The sequence below is a fragment of the Ambystoma mexicanum genome, chromosome 7p (assembly GCF_040938575.1).
Source record: "Ambystoma mexicanum isolate Mex_15411 chromosome 7p, UKY_AmexF1_1, whole genome shotgun sequence".
Lineage (NCBI taxonomy): Eukaryota > Metazoa > Chordata > Amphibia > Caudata > Ambystomatidae > Ambystoma > Ambystoma mexicanum.
Genome location: NC_090939.1, coordinates 253147413 through 253172208, shown reverse-complemented (window position 1 = coordinate 253172208; position 24796 = coordinate 253147413). Strand labels below are relative to the sequence as shown.

The 24796-nt window shown below is 42.4% G+C and overlaps 1 protein-coding gene across 4 annotated transcripts in view; it reads left to right on the top strand.

The window, feature by feature from the left end:
* Nucleotides 1–24796, top strand: part of SON (SON DNA and RNA binding protein) — a 1246872-nt gene that overhangs the window by 928585 nt on the left and 293491 nt on the right. Inside the window, exon 7 of one of the 4 annotated variants that reach the window (XM_069636254.1) lies at nucleotides 18289–23794. The exons of the other annotated variants lie outside the window; for them this stretch is intronic. Within the exon in view, the coding sequence (XP_069492355.1) occupies nucleotides 18289–18312 (24 nt within the window). The 3' untranslated portion in view covers nucleotides 18313–23794. Of the gene's footprint in view, nucleotides 1–18288; nucleotides 23795–24796 lie in introns of those variants that run through there. 4 annotated transcript variants of the gene reach the window in all.

Below are 24796 nucleotides of genomic sequence, written 5' to 3'. Positions count from 1 at the left end.
CCCGGTGTACCCTTATCTGGACGACTGGCTCATAACGGGGGAAACCCCAGTAATTTGCAGGACAAACATTCAAAGGACTATCAACCTCCTCCACGAATTAGGCTTCTCAATCAACGAGAAAAAGTCAAGCCTGGTGCCAAGCACCTCCAAACAGTTCCTAGGACCAATCCTAGATACTCAAGAGGGGTTGACATTTCCTTCAGAGGAAAGAATTCGGAATATACAATTGCAAATTCCGCAATATCAGTCCGGTCACCAAATAACGGTACGCAAAGCAATGCGTTTACTGGGCATGATGGCGTCATGTATTTACCTGGTCCCCCACACGCGCCTGCGCATGCGTCCCATGCAGGAATGGTTGGCGAAACAGTGGTCTCAGGCAAGTGGTCAGTGGGACGATCTAGTGGTCGTTTCGCCAACACTAGTACAAAGCCTTCACTGGTGGACAAGAGAGAATCTTGCACAGGGAAAACCCTTTTACGATCCCGAAGTACAGGCAGTAGTCACTACCGATGCATGTCTGACGGGTTGGGGAGCTCACCATCTCCACCACACAGCTCAGGGTCTCTGGTCTCCCTCAGTGGCCAAGAACCACATCAACCTGCTAGAGCTTCTGGCAGTATTCAGAGCGCTTCAAGCGTTCGAGCCCCACCTACTAAACCTGTCAGTGCAAATCCGGACGGACAGCACAACAGCCATGTTCTACCTGAACAAGCAAGGAGGGACTTGTTCGCCAAATCTGTCCAAGCTTGCCCAGAAAATCTGGATATGGGCACTCAGACGGAACATCTTCTTGTCATCACAACATGTTCCAGGGGAGCTCAATTCCCTAGCGGATGCTCTGAGCAGAGACTCCCTCCCAGAGGAACACGAATGGGTTCTACACAGAGAGGTCGTAGAAAATATCTTCTCTGAGTGGGGTTTCCCCACTATAGACTTATTCGCCACAAGCGAAAACAGACAATGCCCAGGATTTGCATCCAGGTTCCCCCAACCAGACTCCCAAGGGAACGCCCTGTGGATGAACTGGTCAAGGATGTTTGCGTACGCTTTTCCACCAACTCCTCTCATCAGGAAGGTGGTGAACAAGATGAACAGAGAGTCGATGACGCTCGTCCTAGTTGCTCCCATGTGGGCAAGACAACCGTGGTTCCCACACCTACGCAAGATGGCGGTGTGCGAGCCCATCAAACTTCCAGCCTGGTACAACCTACTGTCCCAGCACCAAGGTCAAACAGTGCATCAGCAACCCAACTCAATGAACCTGGCAGCATGGCTCCTGAGGTCATAGAGTTTGGACATCTCAATTTACCACAGGGGTGTATGGACATCCTAAAGGAATCTAGGAAACCAAACACAAGGCACTGTTACTTTGACAAGTGGAAGAGATTTGTTAAATGGTGCCAGAGTAGACAAATCAACCCAGTTGATTGCACTCCTTCCACTATTGTTACATACATGCTCCACCTGCTAGACGCAGGATTGGTTTTTAACTCACTGAAAGTACACCTGGCAGCCCTGTCGGCATACACCACTTCCCATAACAAGGTCTTGTGGTGGAAAGTACCAGTAGTTAAAGGCTTCATGGAAGGAGTAAAGAGACTTCACCCTCCTATTTCAAACCCACCACCAGGGTGGGACCTTAACGTGGTGCTATCTAAGCTCATGGGAACCCCTTTCGAGCCCATGCATAAAAGCAGTCTCAAACACCTGACTTATAAAACGGCCTTCTTAGTAGTTATTACTTCTCTAAGAAGGGTCAGTGAAATTCAGGCTCTGTCAGTGCAGGATCCCTTCTTTACTGTCCATAAAGACAAACTGGTTTTACGCACACACCCTAGGTTCTCACTTAAGTTTATATCTAAATTCCACGTAAACCAGTCCATCGAGCTTCCGGCTTTCTTCCAGGACCCTCAAAGCTTGGCTGAGGTGAAACTACACACCCTAGATGTGCGTAGGGCGGTCCTCTACTATGTAAATAAGACCAGACCGCTAAGAAAAACAGGTCTACTGTTTGTCTCCATAGCTACAGGCACAGAGGGGGATCGCGTCTCTAAAGGTGCCATCTCGAAGTGGATTATTAACTGTATCCAGCTGTGTTACTCACTCTCTGAAAGAACTCTGCCTTTCACGCCAAGAGCCCACTCTACCAGAGGCATTGGGGCCACTCTGGCTTTCATTGCAAATGTACCCCTTGACACCATTTGCAAAGCAGCTACTTGGAGCTCTATTCACACTTTTACTCAGCATTACTGCATTGACACCCATTCCAAGGTATATACACAAGTGGGACAAGCGGTTCTAAGACACTTATTTGCTCATAACCCTTCTCACATCCCACCTCCTTCTTCAGGTATTGCTCGCTAATCTATGCACAGCATGTGATCTAAGCAGATTCCACAAGCCTCAGAAGGGATACATTACTCACCGTAATCGTATTTCTGATGCTTGTATCTGCTTAGATTCACATGCGACCCACCCTTCCTCCCCTCTGAGAGAAGGCGCATGGTTGCTTGTAGTCTTACCTTTCTATCTATCTGCTTGGATTATCTGTACTCGCGCTACTCCTCATGCCACCTCATGTCAGAAAAAATACAATCTGAGGATCCTAGACGCGTGAGGGATCTTGGGTACAGTGGACGTCACACTAGGGATAGTATTACTGGCACGCCCTGTGTCGACGCCCATTTTCGAGTTTCGAAAAACAAACTGTAATACTTCGCAGCTTCCACTAGATGTCGGCCTATGCACAGAATGTGAATCTAAGCAGATAAAAGCATCAGAAATACGATTACGGTGAGTAATGTATCCCATATATATATATATATATATATATATATATATATATATATATTTTTTTTTTTTTTTATTTATTTATTTTCTTTAGTAAGCATTCAGTGTAAATAAATACAAACTTTTGCTTTAAAATTTCACCTCCTTGTTACATAGCCAAGCCAAAATCGCGAAATGTTCTCTATATTTACACAATTGCAATGTCCAAATAACACTTCCATCCAGGCCTTCTTGTCCTTTAGACTGTGCTTTGGCAATATGTTAACAGCCCTATATTAATGAACACAAAAGGGAAAGTTGGTTCATCAGATTTCTGTTTTTCATTATTGTGGTGTTTGCGGTCTGTTTGACATTTTCTTTAGCATCATTTCCAAAAATATACCAAGGGCTCTAGTTGTCTTTTGGTTCAGATCGTTGTACACAGCTGTCCACTCCAGGTCGGTCACAAGATGGCGTTAACGTTGTGTGTAGCAATTTTACTCTTTCTAGTTTTAGTTCAGAGCAAAACAGGATCAAATGCTGCAATGATGCTTCGTCCTGCTTACACAGACGGCATATATTATCACTTGCTAGGCCACATTTCATTATTCATTTTCGTTCTTAGGATGTTGAGTCTGAATCGTAAAATCAGATCCTGATGTTTGGCATTAGCACTCTTTCTCAAATATCCTGGCATGCTTTTTGGAGCTATGGCTATTTTTTTTGAGAGTATGAAATTTAGAAGAGGCTCCAGCACTTTCCGTTTGCGACCAATCTACAGACAGGAGTAGTAATTTAACCTGCGTTGGATGATTGCGAAGGGTATCTATCGATACATTCAAGTTTTGCAGAATCTCATTGCACCTTTTTCTCCAAGCAGTTAAGGGCCAAAATGGCATTCTTTCATTTTCAGCTTTCAAGATATAGTATTGCGGTGGGCAATCTATTGAGGCTACCTTTCTGTATGTAGATAGGGCTTTCCAGACTACCTGTGCTTGCACTGACTGTAGACCCAGTTCGTGTCATATTATGCTCATCGGTATGCAAATTGGGATTCTAAGTGCTCTCCTACAAAACCTGGCTTCAAGCTTATCCCAGGTTTCCCACGGTATTCTCAACGCTGTGTCTCCTGTGTAGGTTATTTTTGGAATTACCTTTGCGTTGTAGAAGTGCAATATGAGTTGTATCGAAAATGTACAGAATCTTGTTTTTAGCATTAATGCTTGTGCTGTTAGCTGGTCCATTTTGCATTGCAGGTGCGCTATCCATGGCTGGTCGCCCCAGTCAGCACTAATTATTGCTCCCATATACTTAGTGCTTTTTATTATTGGTATGGGCTTGTTGCCTAGACACCATTTAAACAGTTTTTGTACTTTTGTTAGGCAGAATTATATGCAGTACCCTTTGGGAACACCACACACAATTAAGACTACAAGTGACAGTACAAATTCACCTTTGGTACAAGCCTGTACTACACAGTAAAGTGATAGCAATGGCTGAGCAGCCAGACTTATCTGAAGACCAAGTGAGCAGTATCAAATAGTTACACTAAGGACAGCAATTACTATGATTCAAACAAACACTGACTCGAGGTTTCCAAGTAAAAGAATATACATTTATTTACTCTTTAGTTATATAACATTTCACTATCATAAAGCAGTTTAAAAATCACAATCTTAATACACCACACCACTCCCAATAAGTTCCAGACGAGTTAAGCTCACAAAATGAAGTGGGAGCAAAATGGCACTCCAGCAATTTAAAAGGGAGGGAAAGACAAAGTTAATGGAAATTGAACCACACCAACAGGTAAGAACTCATGGCAATTGATCAAGAGGAACTACAGTGATAGAATCAGGTAGAAAAGGCTTAGGGCCAAAGTCAATGGGTCAAAAGTCTTTTGCTCAAGATCACACGGTTCAGGGTAGTTCGCGGTAAAGTTCGCACCACGATTTCCGGACGAGGTTGGTTGGCAGAAAAGTTAGTTCAAAGAGAAGAGAAGGACAAGCCTTCGGATTGGAGAAAGATTTCACACACTTTCACCGCGGTTCAACTAAACGAACAACCGGATTTGCACAGTACCTTAAAACAGAGAAGAAGCTGTAGCTGATGCGGACGTTCCTGGTAGTTCCTGCAGGCTCGCGGTTCCTGAAGCGACTGTCGACTGACGAGAAGTAGGAAGACTGGAGGGTCCTGCACTACCGAGGGAAGAAACCAGCAGCAGAGCGAAACAACGAAGAAAAGGTGCGCTCCTTAAAACCCAAGCAGGGTCCGACCTTCCTGGCTATCCGGCCCACTGTAGCTCTGCACAGTGAATTCGACCAGATGAGGGGTCCTGGCTTGCAGTTTGGGCAAACTGGGTGGTCCCACCAGCTCAAGGGGAGAAGTTTCCTGGAGGATCTTGTTTGTCGTCTGATTCTGAAGATTCGGACCTGCAGCAGGGCTTTACCGGGCGGTTCAGTCGTTATAGGGATCCTCTTCCATCAGCTTGTCGTTGGTTCTTTCGTTCCATTGGCGACTCTGCCTTTCCAGTCCCAGAGACCTGCTTTTTATGCAGTTTTCCCCCATTCACACAGCCTGGCTGTCAATCACACAGCAGGGTGGCTGTCCTGGCAAGGACAGTCACCCAGCCAATCAAACAAAAGTGCGACTTGGGTTACCAAGGGAACCCATGGCAGGGGTCCTAAGACCCCTCCCTCACATCCTGCCTACCCAGACTTTCAGGCGCCTTAAGGAGGGCTTCTACGCAGAAGGGACCAAACCTGGTCGAGTAAAACACGATAAAGACTTTAACAAAAAGAAATGGCGAATAAAACCAGCCGGAGCCAAAGGCTAATAAAATAGCCTAAAACAATACCATGGGTATATAAGATAACCGTGGTATGAAAAATAGAGCCAAGTCTTGATAAAGAGGGAGCGAAACAGTGCTCCAAGAGAAACAGACAAAAAGGGATAAGAATTAACCCTTTCCAATACTCCATGTAAGATGGGTTGTACTGGGTCTGTGATTTAAAGAGACTACATAAAGTTAATGGCAACTTTACATGTTTCTGGGAGACAGTAGTCAGTCCCAGAAAAATGGAGTCAGTGGGAAGTCTAAAAGATAACCCTGTGTCACTGCACTGAAGATGCTGTGTAACGCACATAAAAATGATGCTCAGGGAGTAGGTGTGGCTCCAGAGCCCAAGATCACACAAATGATAAAAACACACACGGCAAAACACATGAATGAGTGGGAAAAAGGCTCACACTCTTACCAGGTGAAAAAAATAAACCCTAGAAATCCAGCAAAGCTGCCGAGGGACTCTTAGGTAAGGGAAATCAGCCATTTATGAGAATTCTCCCTAACAACTTTTGCTTGCATTTTTTAAAATTATTAAAATCTCTGATTTTTCTGGATTTATCTTTTGTGTTCAACGTATATGTCAAGTGCGTCTAGCTTTCTCTGCAGACCAATGACAGTCTTATCCAGGATTATGTGTTCGTCCGCATAAAGTAGGTGGCCTATCGCAGTCTTGCCTAGTCTTGGCGAACAAGATCTTGGTGGTTCAAACCTATCTTTTGTGTCTAGTATGTTAAAGTTGTAAAGTAATGACGCCAGGGGACACCCTTGTTTTAGACCCCTTTTTGTTGGTATTTCCTGGGTTACGTTGCCCTTTTGGTCTAGCCGCACTTGAATGGATGTGCCAGTATGAAGCGCCTTAATTGCTGCCACCAAATCTACCGGGCAGCCCTTTTGCTCCATTTTGGCCCACAAAATCTGACGGTCAACTCTATCGAAGGCAGCGGCCATGTCTATACAAGCTAGAAACTGCTTTTGATTTTCGTGTAGAGTTTTCACTTTCAGGAGGTTATCAACAGATTTAGACCACAGTCTACTCTTTCAACAAATCCAGCTTGCCTGTGGTCATACTTTCCAGATGTTACTATCCATTCTTTCAACTTTTCAGTAGGATACCTGCAAAGATTTTTCCTATCACGTCCAATAGCGATATTGGACGATAGTTCTCAGGTCTAGCCCTGTCCCCTTTTTTGATTATGGGGATTATCACTTTTGTCCATGATTCTGGTATCCGTCTGTCGTTAACAATTCTTGTGAATAGCTCATAACACATGTCCACCCACACTTCTGGTGATTGTTTTAGTATTGCATCAGTTAGGCCGTCAATACCAGGGACCCGAGATGTACTGGCTTTATAGATTAGTGACAGAATTTCAGTCTTCGTAAATTCTATATCCCACGCTTCCTTTGTTGGACTTCCTTGTATTATGTCAGCTTTGATGTTTGATTGTAGATTTCTTGGAAGTGTTGTACCCATTGGGTTTTATGAATGGGGTTAATCTGCTCGGCTCCCCGAAGGCTTAGCTTTTGATTTAGCAGTGACCAAAGGAACTTGCCATTTTTGTTGTAACTTGCCATCAACATTTGTTTGATGTCTTTTTGAAATAATTGGTCTTTTTTACCCAATTCCAATAGACTTTTCTTAGTATTTTCCTTTTAGTTATCTTACTCTGGTCCTTCTTTTTATTTATTGCCTTATGGTCTTTTGCCATTTGGCGTTTTTTTTCTGCCTGCTCAGGATTGAATTTATGCAGCCTGATTATTTTGCATGTTGATCCCCTTTATATCTCTGAAAGCAGTTAAGCATGACTCATATTCAACACCTGTTCCTGTCGACATCTGCCAATTCTCTATTGTTTTATTCAGAGTTGGTATCATTTTTATTAACAGTCTCAATCTATTTAGCCCATTATTTACATTGACATTGTGTGCCCAAGATTTTTTATTTCCCATATTACCGTAGCATTGTTTAGTTGGATTAGTGCTGGTAAGAATGGACATCCGGTGGTCGCTTTTTGTTGTTGGTAGTATCTTTAGCAGAGATATTATTTGAAAGATTTCACGATCCACAAAAAAATAACCCAACATTGCAGTTGAGTTATAGGAAGCCCAGGTTGGGGCACCTTGAAGGTCTCCACTCACGTTTCCATTTACCTGGAGCAGATCACAGATTTTCATCTCCTTCAGCCAGTTTTGTGTTTGTGATTCTTTTCGGTGCTTTTGTCCTAAAGAACCATCCGACTTCTGCTTTTCTATACACTCTATGTTTAAGTCACCACATATAACTATAGATTAGCTTTGGTATTCTGCTCTAAACTCATCAATATGTTTAGTGGCTAAGTCCAAAAAAGCATCACCATCTTTAGCTTTAATGTTCCAATAAAGATTAAATACTATTTGAGTGTTTTTTTCTGTTGTCCCTGGTTTGTCTTCTTGGATTATTGTTATTTGAATGAGAGTTGATGGTGAGCTGCTCTGCGCTATATGTCCATTGAAGCTGTTTTTTATGATGGTTAGTAAGCCTTCAGAGGATCTCCCTTTTTGCCCTTTATATGCCTTGTTCAATAGGCACCTGGCCCCGTTCATGTTAGGGGTCTCTTGCAACCAACATTCCTGGATACAGATGATATCTGCAGTCAGCAGCTCATCATTTATATGTTCAAACAAATGTCGAAAAACGTGTGTGTTCCAAGAAGCAATCCGAAAGCTATTTGGGGTATTAGGGCATTCAGTCTAATTTTTCCCTTGTGGGGCTAGGGTCTCAGCTAGCCATCCCCATGGCTTTTCTGTGTCAATTTTTGTCACAATTGGTGCCTCACTTGTCATCTGGGCTTCAGACTTGTTATCTGATCGACCTTTGATCCTCATGCAAAGTGCATTTGGTCCTCGTAGAATGGTTGGATAGAATCTTATAGGTCTAGAATTAAGGTCATCCATGGGGTGGTCTTCGCTTAGGGATCTAGTTTTCACTGGACACCTTTTTGTCATGGAGTGTTTTGTTACCTGTTCTGGTGGTTGATTTCCAGAAAGCTTAAGGTCAAAGCCAAGGACTCTAAGCTCATCAACTGCCGAACAGATTAGGTTCATGACTGATTTAGAGATCAAGTGTATACAGATGCGATCTGTTTCTGCTTCTTTTGGAAAGGCCACAATTTTGATGTCCTTTGATTTCACAACACGTAGTTGTAGCAACTATGTACGTTATGTAGCAATTTCATGAGATTTTATCTGTTCAAAATCAGTCTGTCTTTGGCTTTCAGTACTCGCTCTAGAAGCAGCTTAGGTGCACTATGTTTCTCGTCACTTTTTTCTCGTTCCTGTGCAGTTTGATTCCAATCTCTGTTTTTGTTTTCTGTTGGGCCGGTCACTCTTGACAGGTTGTTTTCTTGGTTTTTTACAGTCTTGTTTTGATTGGTCTATCATTGCCTTGAGCAATTTACGTTGCTTGATTGCTATTGTATTTTTTTTCTTCCAGGTGTTCTCTTTTTTCTTGTAATGTTGTGAACAGCTGGGAATTTATAACCATGCACTCACATTCATCATGTTTTCCTTCCACACTTATTGAATCCTCCTTATATTATTGGCTGTCCATCTCTATCAGGCTGTCATTGCCTTGGACTGATAAGAGCCATAATGCATCTTGATTACTTCCATCAGTTGAGTCACTCCTTCCAGTGTCTCTAATAGGAATTGGTATAATGTATTCTCGCTCTCTATCATGTTGTTTTTTTTATTCAACTCCCATGTTCTTGTCCGAGGACGAACTCTGCCCAACTCCATTTATCGAACTTTCAAACGATTTTAAATTTCAAATAAAATTACGTGTTCCGTCATTTGGTGCTGGTTTTGGGTTGGGCATGTTTTTTGTCTTTTTATTTTGGTTCTCGCTCAGCATTCTATTCTTTTTGTTTTGCTTCTCTGAGGTTTGCTTTTCTCTAGCTCCCGGTTCTTTTTCTTTTGTGTCAATTGCATTCTCTTTATTGAATAGCGGAAACGCGTCTTTGGTTTGCTTGGAGGTGCCTTTCTCCTCAACGTGCCTTGTCGCACTGTTGATTGTGACCAAATGCGTTCCATGTCCTTGTTCGGGGCTTGCTAGTGAAAATATTTCTGCAGTTTCTTGGCTTGAGATGGTTTGCGTCAATGTTTTAGGTGCACTCCCAGTTTTATTTGTTTGTCTGCTTGTGGCCTCTTTTCCTTTTGCAAGGTCTTGTGGCATAAAGTGGCATTGCTGGCTATTTTGCATCGAGATGCTTTTTTCTGATGTCATGCCACCTTGTTTATTGGGTTCGTTTTTTAGGAGGGTGATGGTGTCACTAGAGCAGTGTAAGAAGGCTCTTTTGTCTTCTCGTGCGTCCTCCATTAGGTCAATGAGAGTCTCAAATATTACGTTTTCCGCATATATAAGTTTAGATTGAATTAGGGCCAATAAAGTGGTCTGATCTTTATAATTTTCATGCAGGGCTTCATACAACATAAGAAACTGTGCCAAGGTTATTGTCAGCATCGAGCCGCACATAGCTCAGCGTTTGCTGGGTGGATTTCCAAGATGGTAGCCGATTGTCTGTTTCTGCTGGATATCCTTTTTGTGGGTGCCTTATTTAGGAACCCCTCTTCTTCCTCAGTCTCACTTTCTGTGGCTAGAGGGTCAGCACTTAAGTCCATTCCTTTGGGTCTTTTTGCTCTTGTAATGGACACAAGGGGGCAGGACTTTTTCTTCCGGCACACTCATCCCTGCAGCTCTGTTCTGCTTGGAGGAGTACAACATTGATCTTTGAAGAAATAGACTTCTTTTCGGGAGCCGTTTGCAGGATTGATTTATTTACATCCACCTTCCTGGTGGTTTGTTTGACACCCGTAGGATGTGGGGGGGATGTTTTGGCTGGATAATGGAAATCCCCCAGGTGACCCTCATCTTGGTCAGTTCTATTTGGGAACAGACTATGTGTCCCATCTTGGACACTCGTTTTGTCTGGCAAGACATTTCCATTTCTGGGCTTCTCTTGCTCAATCTCATGGTTGGCTGGGCTATATGATGTGTTGATCCCCATAGTTGTATTTTGGTTGACACTGTTCTTTAAATGTGTCTGATCATGTAAGCAGACTGCCAGCTCACATCACCATGAGGCTAACAATAGTTCGTGATCAGACACTTCTTGCCCGGCTTGATGTTTCCCCATGCTCTTTTTGTAAAGTGGCATCTAATTGATTTTACTTCTGTTAGGGAGTTTGCTCTTGGTCTGATCTTTTGTCCATGTGTTTGTTTCTGCAGCGTACTCACCCCATGGAGCACATTCTTAAATGTCGTGGGTTGGTCTTGTGAGAGCTTTTTTTGCCTTTTGCGTAAAGGGTGATTTAATTCTTTTAGTAGATGCTTTCAATGTGTCACACTTCAAGGTGCTCTGCGGATTTGATACATTTGGTGAATTTCGTGACTTTGCAGCTACTATTTCTTCACTTTCTTGAGGATTATTAATAGCTTGATTTGGCTGGTGGCTATTTTGAGAGTCTGACAAGTCCCCCACGGCATCCACATATAATGGGGAATGCACACTGTCTCGGTAATGACACATTTTTTTGGCCTCGCCTATGTCATTTTCAGCCCTTTTTTAAAAATAAAAATATGCCTGCTCACTGGGTAAGCAGAATGCCTCTTCCACTTCACCCACGACCTCGGTGTGTTCAGCTAATGATTTTGTTCCCACCATGCTTTCTCCCCTCAACATCTCAGCTTACAGCCGTCACTTCGCTTAGTTCCACCGTCTGCACGTGCGGGGCCCCCTCAGCTGTCTTTCCAGACGTCGGCGGCCGCAGGCAGCCAACGCCGACAGCGGGGACTGCAGTTCTCATATCTCGCTCACGTCAGGCAGGTAAGGGTGGGAGACAGAGTGGGGGACATAACGGTCAAGCAGCACGTACCCTGGTCCTTGACAAAGGTGTTGTCCATGCTCACAGTTTGTAGAGGGCACAGACTTTGTTGAATAGATTGCTCCATGGTGCAGGCGCTGAATTCGGCCCCTCCCCTTTCCAATGAAGACAGAATGCACGGTTGCCCAGTCGCATGCATGAAGTACAGCTCACCCTCCTCATGGGCAGCACTCAGATTGCTTGCAGCTGGCAGCTTTGCGCGACTCCGTGTACGGGGGGCCTGCTTATTTGGAATATTTAGGCTCTGCTCCATGATGTCCCTCTGCGTACACTCTGCTAACACTCTGCAGATGCTCCGTGTCAGGTGTCTAGCTTTTGAGCACGGGGTCAACCTCTAACAGCAGCAAGGGAAGAGTTACTGAGCTTCCAGCAGGGTACCTCACAGCTCCAAAGGTCAGAAAACTCTGCTAACTCTTCACATATTTAATACAATGCTCTCTTTGATATTAACTGTCAAAAAGTAGGTCTCTAGTCTCAACTTGATACAAAGACATAATCTCTCTTTAGTTACTTGATAGTATGTCTCATCCTCTATTGTTTCAAGTCTCATTTATCACCTGGGTTTGCTAGATTATCATAATAATAGTGTGTTCCAACATTATTTACATTCTTATTATTGTAATTATTTTGTGAGAGTAATACTATACTAATTCTCTCAAATTCCTACATTCAAAAGGTATTCAGCATAAATAGTTACGGTTACATGGTACTCACATTCAGTGATCAGCAATCTGGTGTACGTCCAAACGTATCTCCATTAATATTCAAAGTCGCTCCCATATATATGGGTTAGTTCCATTTTCTAAAAAGATATTCATTCAAATTATATAAAACCTCCTAATTAGAAATGTACATACTTTGCACTTTGATTGTCGTTGCTAGTCTGCATTCTCACAAATAGAGTAACAACCCTTTCACATCACCAAATTCGTTATTCTAGAGCTCATTAGGTTAAAGTTCTCCTCCAACAACTCAATTTTTATGGATTATTCATAAAAGTACTTGCCTTCCAGTGCAAAGGAAGCCTCAATAACGACCCGTGTCTGTTTTTCACAGCACGGTCGTCATTTTGAAAATGCATTTATACCGGTGTCGGATTGGGAAAGAGGCTTTTGCAGTAGTCCATCCTAGAGCGAACCAGTGAGCTTCTGGGGGAAAGTGAGAAAAGGAAGAATACCTCTGAGGAGGTGCAGCTGGTAGTGGCCCTTCTTGGTAAGGTCTGGGATGTGAGGAGAGAGTGGAGTCGAAGATGACACCAAGTTTTTGTGCCTCACTGGAAGGCGAAGGAAGAGGGCCCAAGGAGGGCGGCAAGAGTGAAAGAGAGAAAACGGGAGCAGGGGTACCAATGAGAAGGATCTCCGTCTTACTGGCATTAAGTTAGAGCTCGTTGGAGGTGCACAAATCCTGAATAGCGGATAGGCAGGAATGAGAGAGAAGAGGAGGCTGAGGGGAGCCTGAAAGAGAGCTGAATGTCATCTGCATAACACTGAAGGTTAGAGGAGAAGGCAGAAATCAGATGGGCCAAAGTGGCCAAGTAGACATTGAAGAACCTGGGTGAGAGGTTAGAGACCTGGGGGATACCATATGAGGAGAGAGAGGTGGTGGAGAGAAAAGACCCAAGTTGGACCTGGGAGGGTCGGTCCAGGAGGAAGGTGGTCAACCACTCCAGGGCCTGATCCATGATTCTGAGGTTCTCACTGAGTCGATTGATCAGGATGGCGCAATTGACCGTGTCAAAAGCAGAGGAAAGGTCAAGGAGGATGAGGCCAGAAGGAAGGCTTGAATCAAGATTAGTGAGCAGATCTTCATGGGTGTTCAGGAGAGCTGTTTCCGTGCCTCTGGCTGCTCTGTAGCCAGACTGATGGTCATGGATACAACCAACAGATTCAGTGTGGAGAGTAAGCTGGGAGATGGCCAGCTTGTTCAGGAGTTCGCCCAGTAAAGGAGTGATCGAGATCTCGTTTGGCGGACAGGTAGGATCGCCAGAAGCTTTAAGGAGGGGCTGCACAAGGGAGTGCTTGAGGAGAGAGGGGAAAGTTCCAGTGGCAAAAGAGTGATTGCAGAATTCGGCCAGCGCTGGAGCGAGAGTGTCAATGTGGTCCTTGGTAGTTCTGGAGGAGCAGGGGAGCACCTGTTCGGACAACACTTTCATACACTCGTCTAGAAACATTGTCAGGTGTAGTGTGCGAGAAAGAGGAGAAATGAGGAGAGGGTAAAGGCGGCCAGATGGGGGCTGGGAGAGGTAGAGGGAGAGGAAGATGAGAGAGAAGACAGGATGTTGTGGGTTTTAGTGGTGAAGTGAGAAGCTAGTGCCGGACAGAGGGCCTGGCAGGGAACAGGAGAGGTGGAGACTACAGACAGATCGGCCAGCTTTTTGCAGATTTTAAAGAGTTCGGCCGAGTTGTTAGAGGCCGCAGAGATGCGGGCTTGGATGTGGACTCTCTTCTTGGACAGGACAGAGAGTCTGTATTTCCTTTGGAGCAGGAGGCATGCCAGTTTGTCAGAGCAAGCTCCCGATGCCCTCCACTTCCTCTCCGCCACCCTGCACTTGATTTTCAGGGTGACAAGCTCAGAGTCATACCAAGAGTTGAACTTGGAGGGTAGGCTTCAGACAAATTCTCATGACAGGGGCAAGGACGTCAAGAGTGTTGGAGATAGAAAGATGCAGGTTAGAGAGGGCTGTTTCAGAGTGAAAGTCAGGTGCAGGCATAGTAGGAACAGAGAAAGTAGCGACTAAGACATCCACTGACACACGCTTCATGGGCCGAATGACTGAGAAGGTAGATGGCAGTGCTGGGCTGGGCTTAGCCTGGGGGACAGAGAGTTTCAGACGAGAGGAGAGCAGAAAGTGGTCAGTCCAAGAGAGAAGAGTGATGAGTGGGATCGGAAGGGGGATGTCTGAGGAGGTGAGAACATCCAAGGTGTGCCTGGCAGAGTGTGAGGTTGCAAAAGAGCCCAGAGGAGGGATTTGAAGCCTCCAGGTGGATGTCGAGGTCTCTGAGGAGGAGGTGTAGAGGCAAGGAAGGAAGAGGAGAGGTCAGCCCTCTCTGAGAGGAAGAGGACGACCTGGCCAGGTGGCCTGGAGATGGTGGCCGCAGTCGGGGCAGGAGAGACGGAGAGCCTGCAGAACAGGCATTTAAAGCAGGAGTAGGCCTGCGTAGGAGTGAGAGAGGCAGGGACCCACTCCGGAAAGACCAGAAGCTGCTCCACCTTTGGGACGGTTGGTTCTGGGTTCCGAGAGGGTCTTGTAGCCATCAGGGAGGAGAGTGTCAAAACACGTGACAGAGCTGGCCGTGAACCATGTCTCGGTGAGAGCGAGAACATCCAGATCAAGTTCTTCGAGGAGGTGGCAGATGTCAGAGGAGTGTTTGACAGCAGAGCCAGAGTTGAGAGTAGCAACGTGGAGCAGGTTGCCACATTTGAAAGACTTCCGTGGTGGGGTACAGGCTTGAGGTAAACCCAGCAGAAGTGGTAGAGGGGCCAGAGAGTGGGCAGAGATGGTGGAAGGAGGTGGCATAGTGGCCAGAGTGAAGTAGAAGGGTGCCAGAGAGGCGGCAGAAAAAGGAGGTGGTGGAGGAGCCAGAAAGGTGCTAGTAGGAGGAGCAGTAGAAGGAAGGAAGTTGATATGATGCGGGAGACGCCTATAGAAAAAGAGGACATTGGGCTGAGGGCCCTGGACCAAGACGGTGCCATTCACATAGGTGTTAATGATGGTCTTGGAGGAGTGGAAGGAAGCCAAGAGGGCCTCCCACCGAGTGCCACCATCAATTGGAGAGGAGGAGAAAGGAGAGAGAACAGAGACATTATGAGGGTTCCATAGGTCATTAGAGTGAACAATAATGAGGATGTCGGCGAGAGTCTGTCTGGAGGAAGCACTGATGTAGGTATCAGCGATGGGGAGCCTGGGTTGGAGACCAGGATATCTCACTTCAACTTCTTCCTTCCAGACTTAGCGAGAGGGATAGGATAGGATAGGAGATAGAGTAGCAGTTAGAGAAGATGGAAGAGATTGCGAGCACTGTATAGGATGTGAAGAGGAGGGAGGGGAGAGAGAGGGCAGAAGAACAGATAACAGCCAAGCACCACAACAGTAGGGGAGGGCGGTCACAACGTAGGAACGAACACGGGGGCAGTAAGGCAACGTACTGCAGGGGAACGCAGGCGCAGTGGCGGAGAGGATAGGGGGCGGGGAACAGCTCACTGCAACACCCAGATTCGACTTTTACTAAAAAGAGGTGAAAAGGCCTGGTTTCAACACAGGCAGCAATGCAAAAACACACCCGGATTCGACTTTTCCTAAAACTATGATAGGGGGAAAGACCTAGTTTCAACAGAGGCAGCAATGCAGCACAAATTAGACTGTACTAGAGTATTTAGATGGGTGGGTTAGTTGAGTGGGGTGCAGTGATTGCTGCCCCCCCCGTGACCGCACCTACCTTGTTGGTCGGAGCAGGTTGACGGCTGCTAGCTTCCTGTTTCCCTGGCTGACACCGGCAGACACCATCTGGAGCTGCTTCCACTGGAGCTGTCCTTTGCCTATGGGAGGGGGCTGCCAGGCAGGGCCCAGTTCACCAATGGGAGCACGGTGGGCGGGCGGGAGGAAGGAGAGGCAAAGGGAAGCGTGGAGGAGTGGGAGCGGGAGAACAGGCCCAACCTCCCTAATTGCCAAACACCCTTGAACACTCACCCCCCGTATTTGTGGAAGGCATCGCCATTCCTGAGTATCCTGAACCATCAAGCCATCCATAGTGAAGTGTTTCAGGTATGCAGCACATCTGGGGAACCATGCTTCCTAGATGTATGACAAAACACATCTAGGAGACATGGAAGGTTGTGAAGTCACCCACTGTGAAGAATAAATTAACATCCATAGTGACACCTTGCAGCTGTTAAATACACCATAAAGCCTGGCCTAAAGGAACTACAATCCATACCTAACTGCTTTATGGCAGTGGGAAAGCAGACCTGCTTCTCCCTCCTTGGGAATTTTCTGCATTGAGACAGGCCCATTTCTGCCAGCACACTTTGTCATCCACCCATACAGACATCTATGATCTGTTGGAAAAGCAGTGCAAATGACAACGGCTTTACTTTAAAAATGCAGCTTAACAGGGCACCAATCTCATGGATTGCACAGTTAGAGATGCTTCCATGGCTGAGCACAGTGTATATGCTTGCACATCCCAGGCCCTCTAGTCCCCTACATCTGGCTGGATATGGTGCAGATAAGTGTGCAAGACTTACTGGGATATTGCTTTACTGTTTTTGTAATAGCTGCTCTCTTATTAGGAGTGATAATGAAAAGCCAGCCTTTTAGAGGCTAGGGCTCTTAAGACATTTCTGCAAAATGCGTTCATCACACCTACATGAGTGAAGTGACGGGAGCCTCCAGATTTCAACTGGTCCCATCTTTCAACTTCCATAGGTTATTGGGTCTGTTGCATAAGTACGTTTTCGTTAGGCATCAGTCATGGATGGATGCTGGGCTGCTCAGCACTTGCACTGCTATTAGACCCTTAGATAACATGCAGGGCCCATTTGATACATACATGACTTACTTGCTCTGTAAGATTGGTTGCCCATCAGTGAATTACTGTTTGAGCGGGTCAGATGTGTTATGAGACCTTTGTGAATAATGTAAGTCCTGTCATTAGGAGCAGATCTTGTAATTGTCTACAAAGGATTGATTCAAAAATAAGTTGTTTTCTAAATTATCAGTTTAATTGTAGAGCTTTACTTCATTATCATGTATGCTAAGAACAAATCCACTGTTTTTAAGCAGACCTTGGGTACACAATTTCATAAGTTTTTCTTACAAGTAAAGGACATCCATATGAATTTGTGATCACTTCTTAGCACTTATAAAAACAGGTGATCATTGTTTGACGATATGCATACGGAATGGAGAAGAACTGTTTGACCACCAGAGAGTTTATCTTAGAAATCCTAAAATCTCATACTCTGCCCTATTACCAGGGTTGTCTCAAATGTTGGTTTTTAGCACATCTTTATGGTACCCCTTACATTAGTTGTTGTTTTAAGACACTGCCCTCTGCTTTTAATAATGTTTCCATTTGTTAGTCTACACTAACTTAAATCAACCATTACACACATCACATTTTAGTGATTGGGAAGTGAAAGTACTAAAAACATTCAATTTGATGACATAAAAAGGGTCTACAGGTCAGCCTAGTTTGCATGTTTCCTTGTCTACCCCAATATTCCAAAAACGCTAAAATGTTTGGTCTTGCGTCTTTTATTCCTTTACCACTAGTTGTGTCCTTTCCTCTAATTCTTTTACACTTGAACTGCAGGGTTCAGTTTGTGCATTCGTATTTACAGATTTGGTCAATTATATTTATATTTTCAATTGAACAAGAAGCTTAATTTATGAATGTTTCAACATTTCTTAACTATTACTTTGCTATTTTTCTAAGAGGAGTAATATATTGGTGGTAATTCGCGTTTAATAGTAGTCTACACCACAGCAGCTCCTATAACTTCATACTACATGGATTTCTGCTAAAATAATTTGGGTTTAACCTATATTGCAAATAAACATTGAACAGAATACACTAATAGAGACAATGGTGATGCCTTTAATGCACTGATGGCTACATAATTCCTTAAATGTCGATACTTTTCCTTAATCCCCATGAGCAGTGCTGTTTTAGATTAAAAGATTGTACATATACCTGTGGTTTTTATACAAATTCTGCAATATACATTTTTTTGTTTTACATTTCTAGATTTGTTTGAGGAAAGTGGATTAATCGTAATTGTAAACCTGTTGCCAAAACACCAGCGGTCTGTGGCTGAACTCGAATCCTTAATGACCTGCTAAGGACCAAATGCTGCCCAAATGGTTGGTTACAAATCAATGATTAAGGGCTGTGAACGACTGGTTTGCCACATCTACAGAAACAAGGCAAAGAAAACGACTTCATTTTTATCCACTGACGTGTTGAATTATGCAGCTTTCCAAAGTGAAGTTCAGCAGAACCGACCATGACTCTTGGCTATGCACGCTTCTCAGTTTTCAAGGAGAACACTGATTCAAGATAACATTACTGTAGAGGAAGAAGCATAGTTCAGGTTTATCTTGTCCAGCATCCTTTAACCTCTCATGTTTATCAATCTGAGACTCGAAGCATTACCTCTGCCAGCTGCCTCTGACAATTAAATGCACAGAGGATATTTCAGCTATGCTTGAAATCCCAAGTCTTTTATGGTATCGAATCATTTTTAAACTTCGATAATCCTGATTGATAATAAAGACTATGTATGCAATAACTCAGAATGTAAACTGTTCCTGCATTTTTCTACAATTTTATCCATGCAGTATTTGTGCAGATGACCAACGTTCTCATTGGTGTCTCACTGCTTCTGGGCATTGAAACCTGTGCCACTCTTAATTTCTGATTTAAATTAAGCAGTTGGCATTGGATCACAGACGGCTATTTTTGTAGCCTCATGATTTTTGAGTGATTACTTTGGCAAAAATCCAGGATCTTCAGGGAGTCCTTTGCCAGTTCCTCCATTAAATGAAGTCTACCAAAATCAGAACCTTCACCAACTCTGAGTTGTTTGTTTTCAGACTGTTTAGAGAAGCAAAATCACCAAGTAATTTAAACCCAACTTGTCCCTTTTTGTTTTTTAGTTTGTTTTAGCTACTATTACTGAAATAAATGTTTGATGTTGTGGCACAATCACATCCTACGTTCTAGATCTTGCAATGTGTTGGTTGTGGAGTGCTATTTGCCAGTGGGAATATTTTGCATAACATATCCTTGTGCCTCCAAAACCAATCATACGTCACTAAATTGCGTGTCACACTTGTTAGGGTTGAAGCACAATCAGTAGTGAGCCTTCATTAAAGCTGATGATTAGTACAATTGTAAGAAATCTATGGTTTAAATCACTATTGAGGAACTACCTTTAATAAGATCCATTTGAAAGAAATGTTGATGAACAGCTGATGAAAGAAAACGGTTAGTAATTTTTATTTTCCATATTAAAGACTGCACTTAACTTTATTTAAACTGCTTCACAAGTTAACATGGCGCACTTAAAAATGAAATCCTTTTTTTTTTACCCGCCGTAGACTAGTCCGACAATTTAAGCTTGTGGTGAAAAGTCGCTGAAGTGGCATTATAAATGAAATATAGGTGGTAGGATGTGTATTAGATTCATATAACCTGTCTACTTTATTTTAAAAAGGATATTCATTTTAAACATGTGAATGTGGCTGGTGAAGTGTTCGACCGCTGCATTATCATCCGATGCCAACCTTTCAGATACATGTAGCTCCATAATACTCCTAGTGTTTGAGCTTTATTCCAGGAAAATATGAATCCCTTGAACACCATATGCTGTCTTATGTTATTTAAAGTAATTCCATTGTGGAAAGGTCATAATTAAGTATGCAATATTGATATTAGGAAGATATGTATACAATGTCCATTGTTTCAGTGCACACTGCAAAGCCTTAAATTTACCAATAGGAAAAGGTTTTAGACAAATTGAGTTTCAACCTTAAGACTTCTTTCGGAATTGCTTGTTCTGCTTGGGATTTTAATGCATTATGGATTGCCTTCCCAAGTCTCCTTGCGTTCACTTTTTTTGCCATTCTGGAAATGTTGCTGCACAATTTATCCAGGCAGATATTTTTATTTGTCCCATATATAGTCAACCTAATTGTCTTACACAGACTAGTTTAGTGTTTGCATTTGTGGTTAAATTGCTCTCTGTGGGGACAGACAATTATTCTTTGATTCCAGTATAGGCAGATTTCACAAAGAGTCCTAAAGCTTGGCCATATGTTTCCAGTTACTTCCAGCACTGTATGTATCTTTATTTTTGATTTAGCACTAAGTCGGTTTACAAATGCCACATTGTAACTTAAGAACACCCAGCTAATTTATTTAAAGATATTCACATGATTTGTTATCTAATTATATATATTGTTCTTGAGTTAAACGAAACTTGGTGAAGCCTCTTCATATCAGTAAAGATGTATTTTTAGTATTTTTCCTGACCCAATTCCCTGTTCCAGTGTTTGAGCCTGATGCTTTTCTCAAGGAAAGGAGACACAAACCATGAATGAAACCATCTTTAAAATGTAAAATGGTTGGTAGGCATTTGTTTAATTTATTCATCATTTGCTTCATATGAAGTACAGTTTTAAGTGTAATACAAATTTTGTAATTATTTGAAAACTCATGTTTTTTGTGTGCAATTTATTGCAAAAACAAATCTGACCTGGGTAAAGTTGATATGCTGCTTTTAAAATAGTAAATGAAGCTCCTTCTACAGGATTGAAACACAGCAATTCCAATATCCATTCTGCTTATCCATTAAATTCAACATTTCTTTTTCCAGTCTTCAAATTATAAGTGTCTTATCAATGAACAGTGTGGATTTTATAAATTATTTGTTTTGTACAAAATTGCTCTATAAACATCAATCGCAATGATTGGGCAAAAACAACTGAAAGCATAACAATTACATAGCACTGTACAACTGAAATATCAAAGCCAGAAATGTGACTATACAAATTTGAATTCAATTCCCTCCTTAAGTGATAAATGTCAGGGTTGCATTCAACTTCTCATTCCACCAATGTTCAAAGTTTGGCTGTTCCAAGTAAGCCTATGCAGGCAAGATGATCTTTATTTGAAAAACCATGTCCAAAATCTTACATGTGAATATACCAAATTCCATTGACATCTTTATAACTTTACTGAAAATGACTTTCATTTGCGATACATATTGCTATCCTAAACTTAAATTGTGTCTTGTAATTTGCACACATTGCAATCAAAGGGAACAATGCAAGATAGTGTTTGCAGTATAACAATGCATGAATTTCACATTTGTTTTCCAAATTCACTAATGCATTCTTTTAATCTAGTAAGTCTTGAACACGTACAGAACACAAATAAAAGGTATGAAAGCCTTTTGCGTAGTGTGGCCATGCCCAACCTTTCTTTCTTATAGACTAATGCGATATTGGACAAAAGAAGCTTATAATTCCATGTGAGTTTAACAGGGAAGTGAAGGTACCTTCATTTTTCTTATGTTAGTACTTTCATGTTAGATTTTTATTTTACAATGAATTATACGCAAAAACTGTATTGTAATTATAAGTGGCCATAATATCAAATGTTCTTTCAGTAGCCATGCATTCATACTGTGGAATATCCTATTTAAGCACAATAACTTGAGTACAAATAATGTGGTTGCTCATGAAACAAGCATCTCAGGTAAAACAAAGTACCAGCAATAAAGTGTGATTATTTGTTACACTAGATTTATGTACACATAATTAAAACACAAAGGGCCTGATTCACAGAACGTTTTCCAATGGGATTGCACCATTATAAAACACTTCTGTGAATCAGGCCCTAAATAACACTAATCTATAAAGTAATGTATACAATTGATTTTTTAACCATCAACTATTGGCAATTACTATGTGCACCCCCAAAGTATTGCTGCTTCAAAAGTTATCAGTGCACACCTGCAATTCAAGCAAACACAGACATTCTCTGAATTTGATAGCTCTTCTGGAGGACATTGACGTTGACATCCTCTTCAGTGCAAGCATTACAAAGAATTCCAATCCATATTTATATTTTGAGAAAAGGTTATAGAAATGTAGGGTATATGTATGTTCCAGGCAAACAAATATTGTGGAAAATGCAAGCCTTTGTTGATAGGAATATCCTTTACTAAGTGGCTCTAGGGTTTTTGAAGAATTGTACTTAGACAACACATCATAAAAGCATTCTGTGGGTCTTGTTGTCTTTCCATGCAGTCAACCCCAATTTCCAAAGAGGTTGTCAGCTGCAGCTTGAAGCAGAGCACGGATGTTGTAGTATAAAAGAGGTATATTGTCTGCTACTTTAACTACTTTCCGAAGCCTTTCTATAGTATCCGGTCATTGCATCTAAAACAAAGCATTGGGAAAAAACATTGAATGCATTTTTTTCAATGTTAAAGGGTTTAGTTTAGCAAAAATGTGTTTTAAACCATTAAAAAGGGGGGTTGTGGGAGGACCCCCCCCATAAACAAAAGTGCATTCAATGTTTTTTTTAGATGCTTTGGTGCCAATGGTATGATTTGTCGATGCTTTGACTGTCAATGCGATCACTAGGACCCCCTTTCTATACTGTCATTCTGATCAAGTGTTTGTGATTGTAGGATTACAGCAGTGCTGAAACTGCAAATAAGTTAAAGGGCAGCTGCCGGAGGAACATGTTTAAAGTTGAAGTCTTCCTGCTTCTTTAACCTTCACAGGGTGTTTTTTTGGGCCCTACAGTGTTTTATTGGGTCTAACATAGGCCCGTGTATTTGATAATTTAGTTCTCAAAGCTCTGAGGGTGAAGATACTTAAATCATGTGTGTTCATGTCTTGACCTCTTATATAATGATTAATTTCAGGAATGCCATCACCCCTGTCATGTGTGAGGCAGGCTGATGACGCGTGGTCTCCTTCACTGCCTTCCTACATTGAGTTTGTTCAGGAACCCTTACTTCGAAGATGAGGATAGTGAGTAGCCCAGTTGTTGGATCTTTTTAAATTCAGTCAGTCCTCCCTGGAGCAAAAGCCTGAAAGTCCGTTTCTGCAATGGGTACTCTATTAAATGCTTCAGGTATTTCCTGTGTCAGTCCGGAAATACATATTCTATATACAAGTCAGTAATTTAGTAATCATTTACAAAGTATATGCAACTTTTTCCCAAGGACTATTTCCATGAGGAATGTGTGGTGACTTGTCAGAGTGTGTGTGAACGTGTAATGCCGATCTGTCTTCCCCATTTTCCCCTCAGTAAAATCTGAAAAAGAATGCAGCTCAAACAATAGGCTTTTTAATATGTTCTAAAACTAAAACCTTCACATTGATCTTGTACTGTAGAATTTGAACTTGTGGATCCACATTTCAAACCTTTAGCAAGAGAGAAGAATGGAAGAAAAACATAGGATTCCTACGCTGAACTGGTTTTCTTGATGAAAAAGGCAAATATTTGGGAAGCTTGTCAAAGAACAGAACCATTTGTTGGCAGCCCTCTTTAATTGAACTATTTGTGATGCTCAGAATTGCTAAGTTGTTAAAGTTGTTAACCACCTTCTTTAGAGCAGATATCAAGTCTCTTGACATTTTCATTTACTTTTATATTTTGTGAACCTTTTTCATCTTTTGAGGTTACCTAACTATGAAATAAAGACTTAACATACTTTGTTTCCTCCCCATCAGTGCAGAAACTTGTTTTTCTTTACAAAAGTACATGTGTGGATGTATACATTTGTGTGCAAAAAAAAAATGTATGCTGCATGCACAAACTTGATATGGTTAAAGGGACGTTGCAGAAGTTAACTCCATTACCCAACTCAAATTATGTGAACAAAGCACGTTTTTGCAACAGTGTTCTGTGTCCATGATGTGAACTTGAGAATGTAAGTAAAACATGTTTTTGATCTTTGGTCTTCCTTCAGCTCAAATGTATCACAGGCAGGATGGTAAAATAAAGAAATACAAGAAAAGCATAGGGGAACAAAGAAAAATGACATTGCAGAGAAAAGTGCTGTTTCAACTTAAAGTAGGACTTTTTTGCATTGTGGTGTTATTCATGTGAGTAATTATATTTTTGATGTTCACTATTTCTTTTCCTTGATATGTTGGATACTTGATTTGTATATCAAATATCCAAAAGACTTAATTGGAAGTGTTCTGGAGCTATCTAGGGAGGTGGCAAAACATACGTGATTAAATTACAATCAAGTGAATCCTAGCCCCCACTGCACCGACTAGAAACAAAAAAAATATTACCCCTGAAAATCGGATCCCCCTCATTCTCCCCACCTTAAACTCCATCTCAGATCAGTCTGACCCAGCCTCCATGGTAGAAAAGTACAATGAAGTGATGCTAGCCTCTCTGGATGCTATCGCTCCACTGAAAATTAGGAAGAGCAAACCCTGCCAACACCTAAATACCTGGTTCACACCCCTACTGAAAGACATCAGACAAAAGAAACGCCTAAGTGAAAAAACTTGGAGATCAGACCCCTCAGACATCAATAAAAATAACCTGAAGAAATTAGCTACCATCTACAAAAAAGAAATCATTCTCGCGAAACAAACATTTTACAACACCCGTATCACTCAAGCCAAATCCAACACCAAAGAACTGTTCGCCATCCTAAAGGAAGTAGAATCCCCTATCCAAGCTCCCGACTCTTGCCTCAAGGACAAGA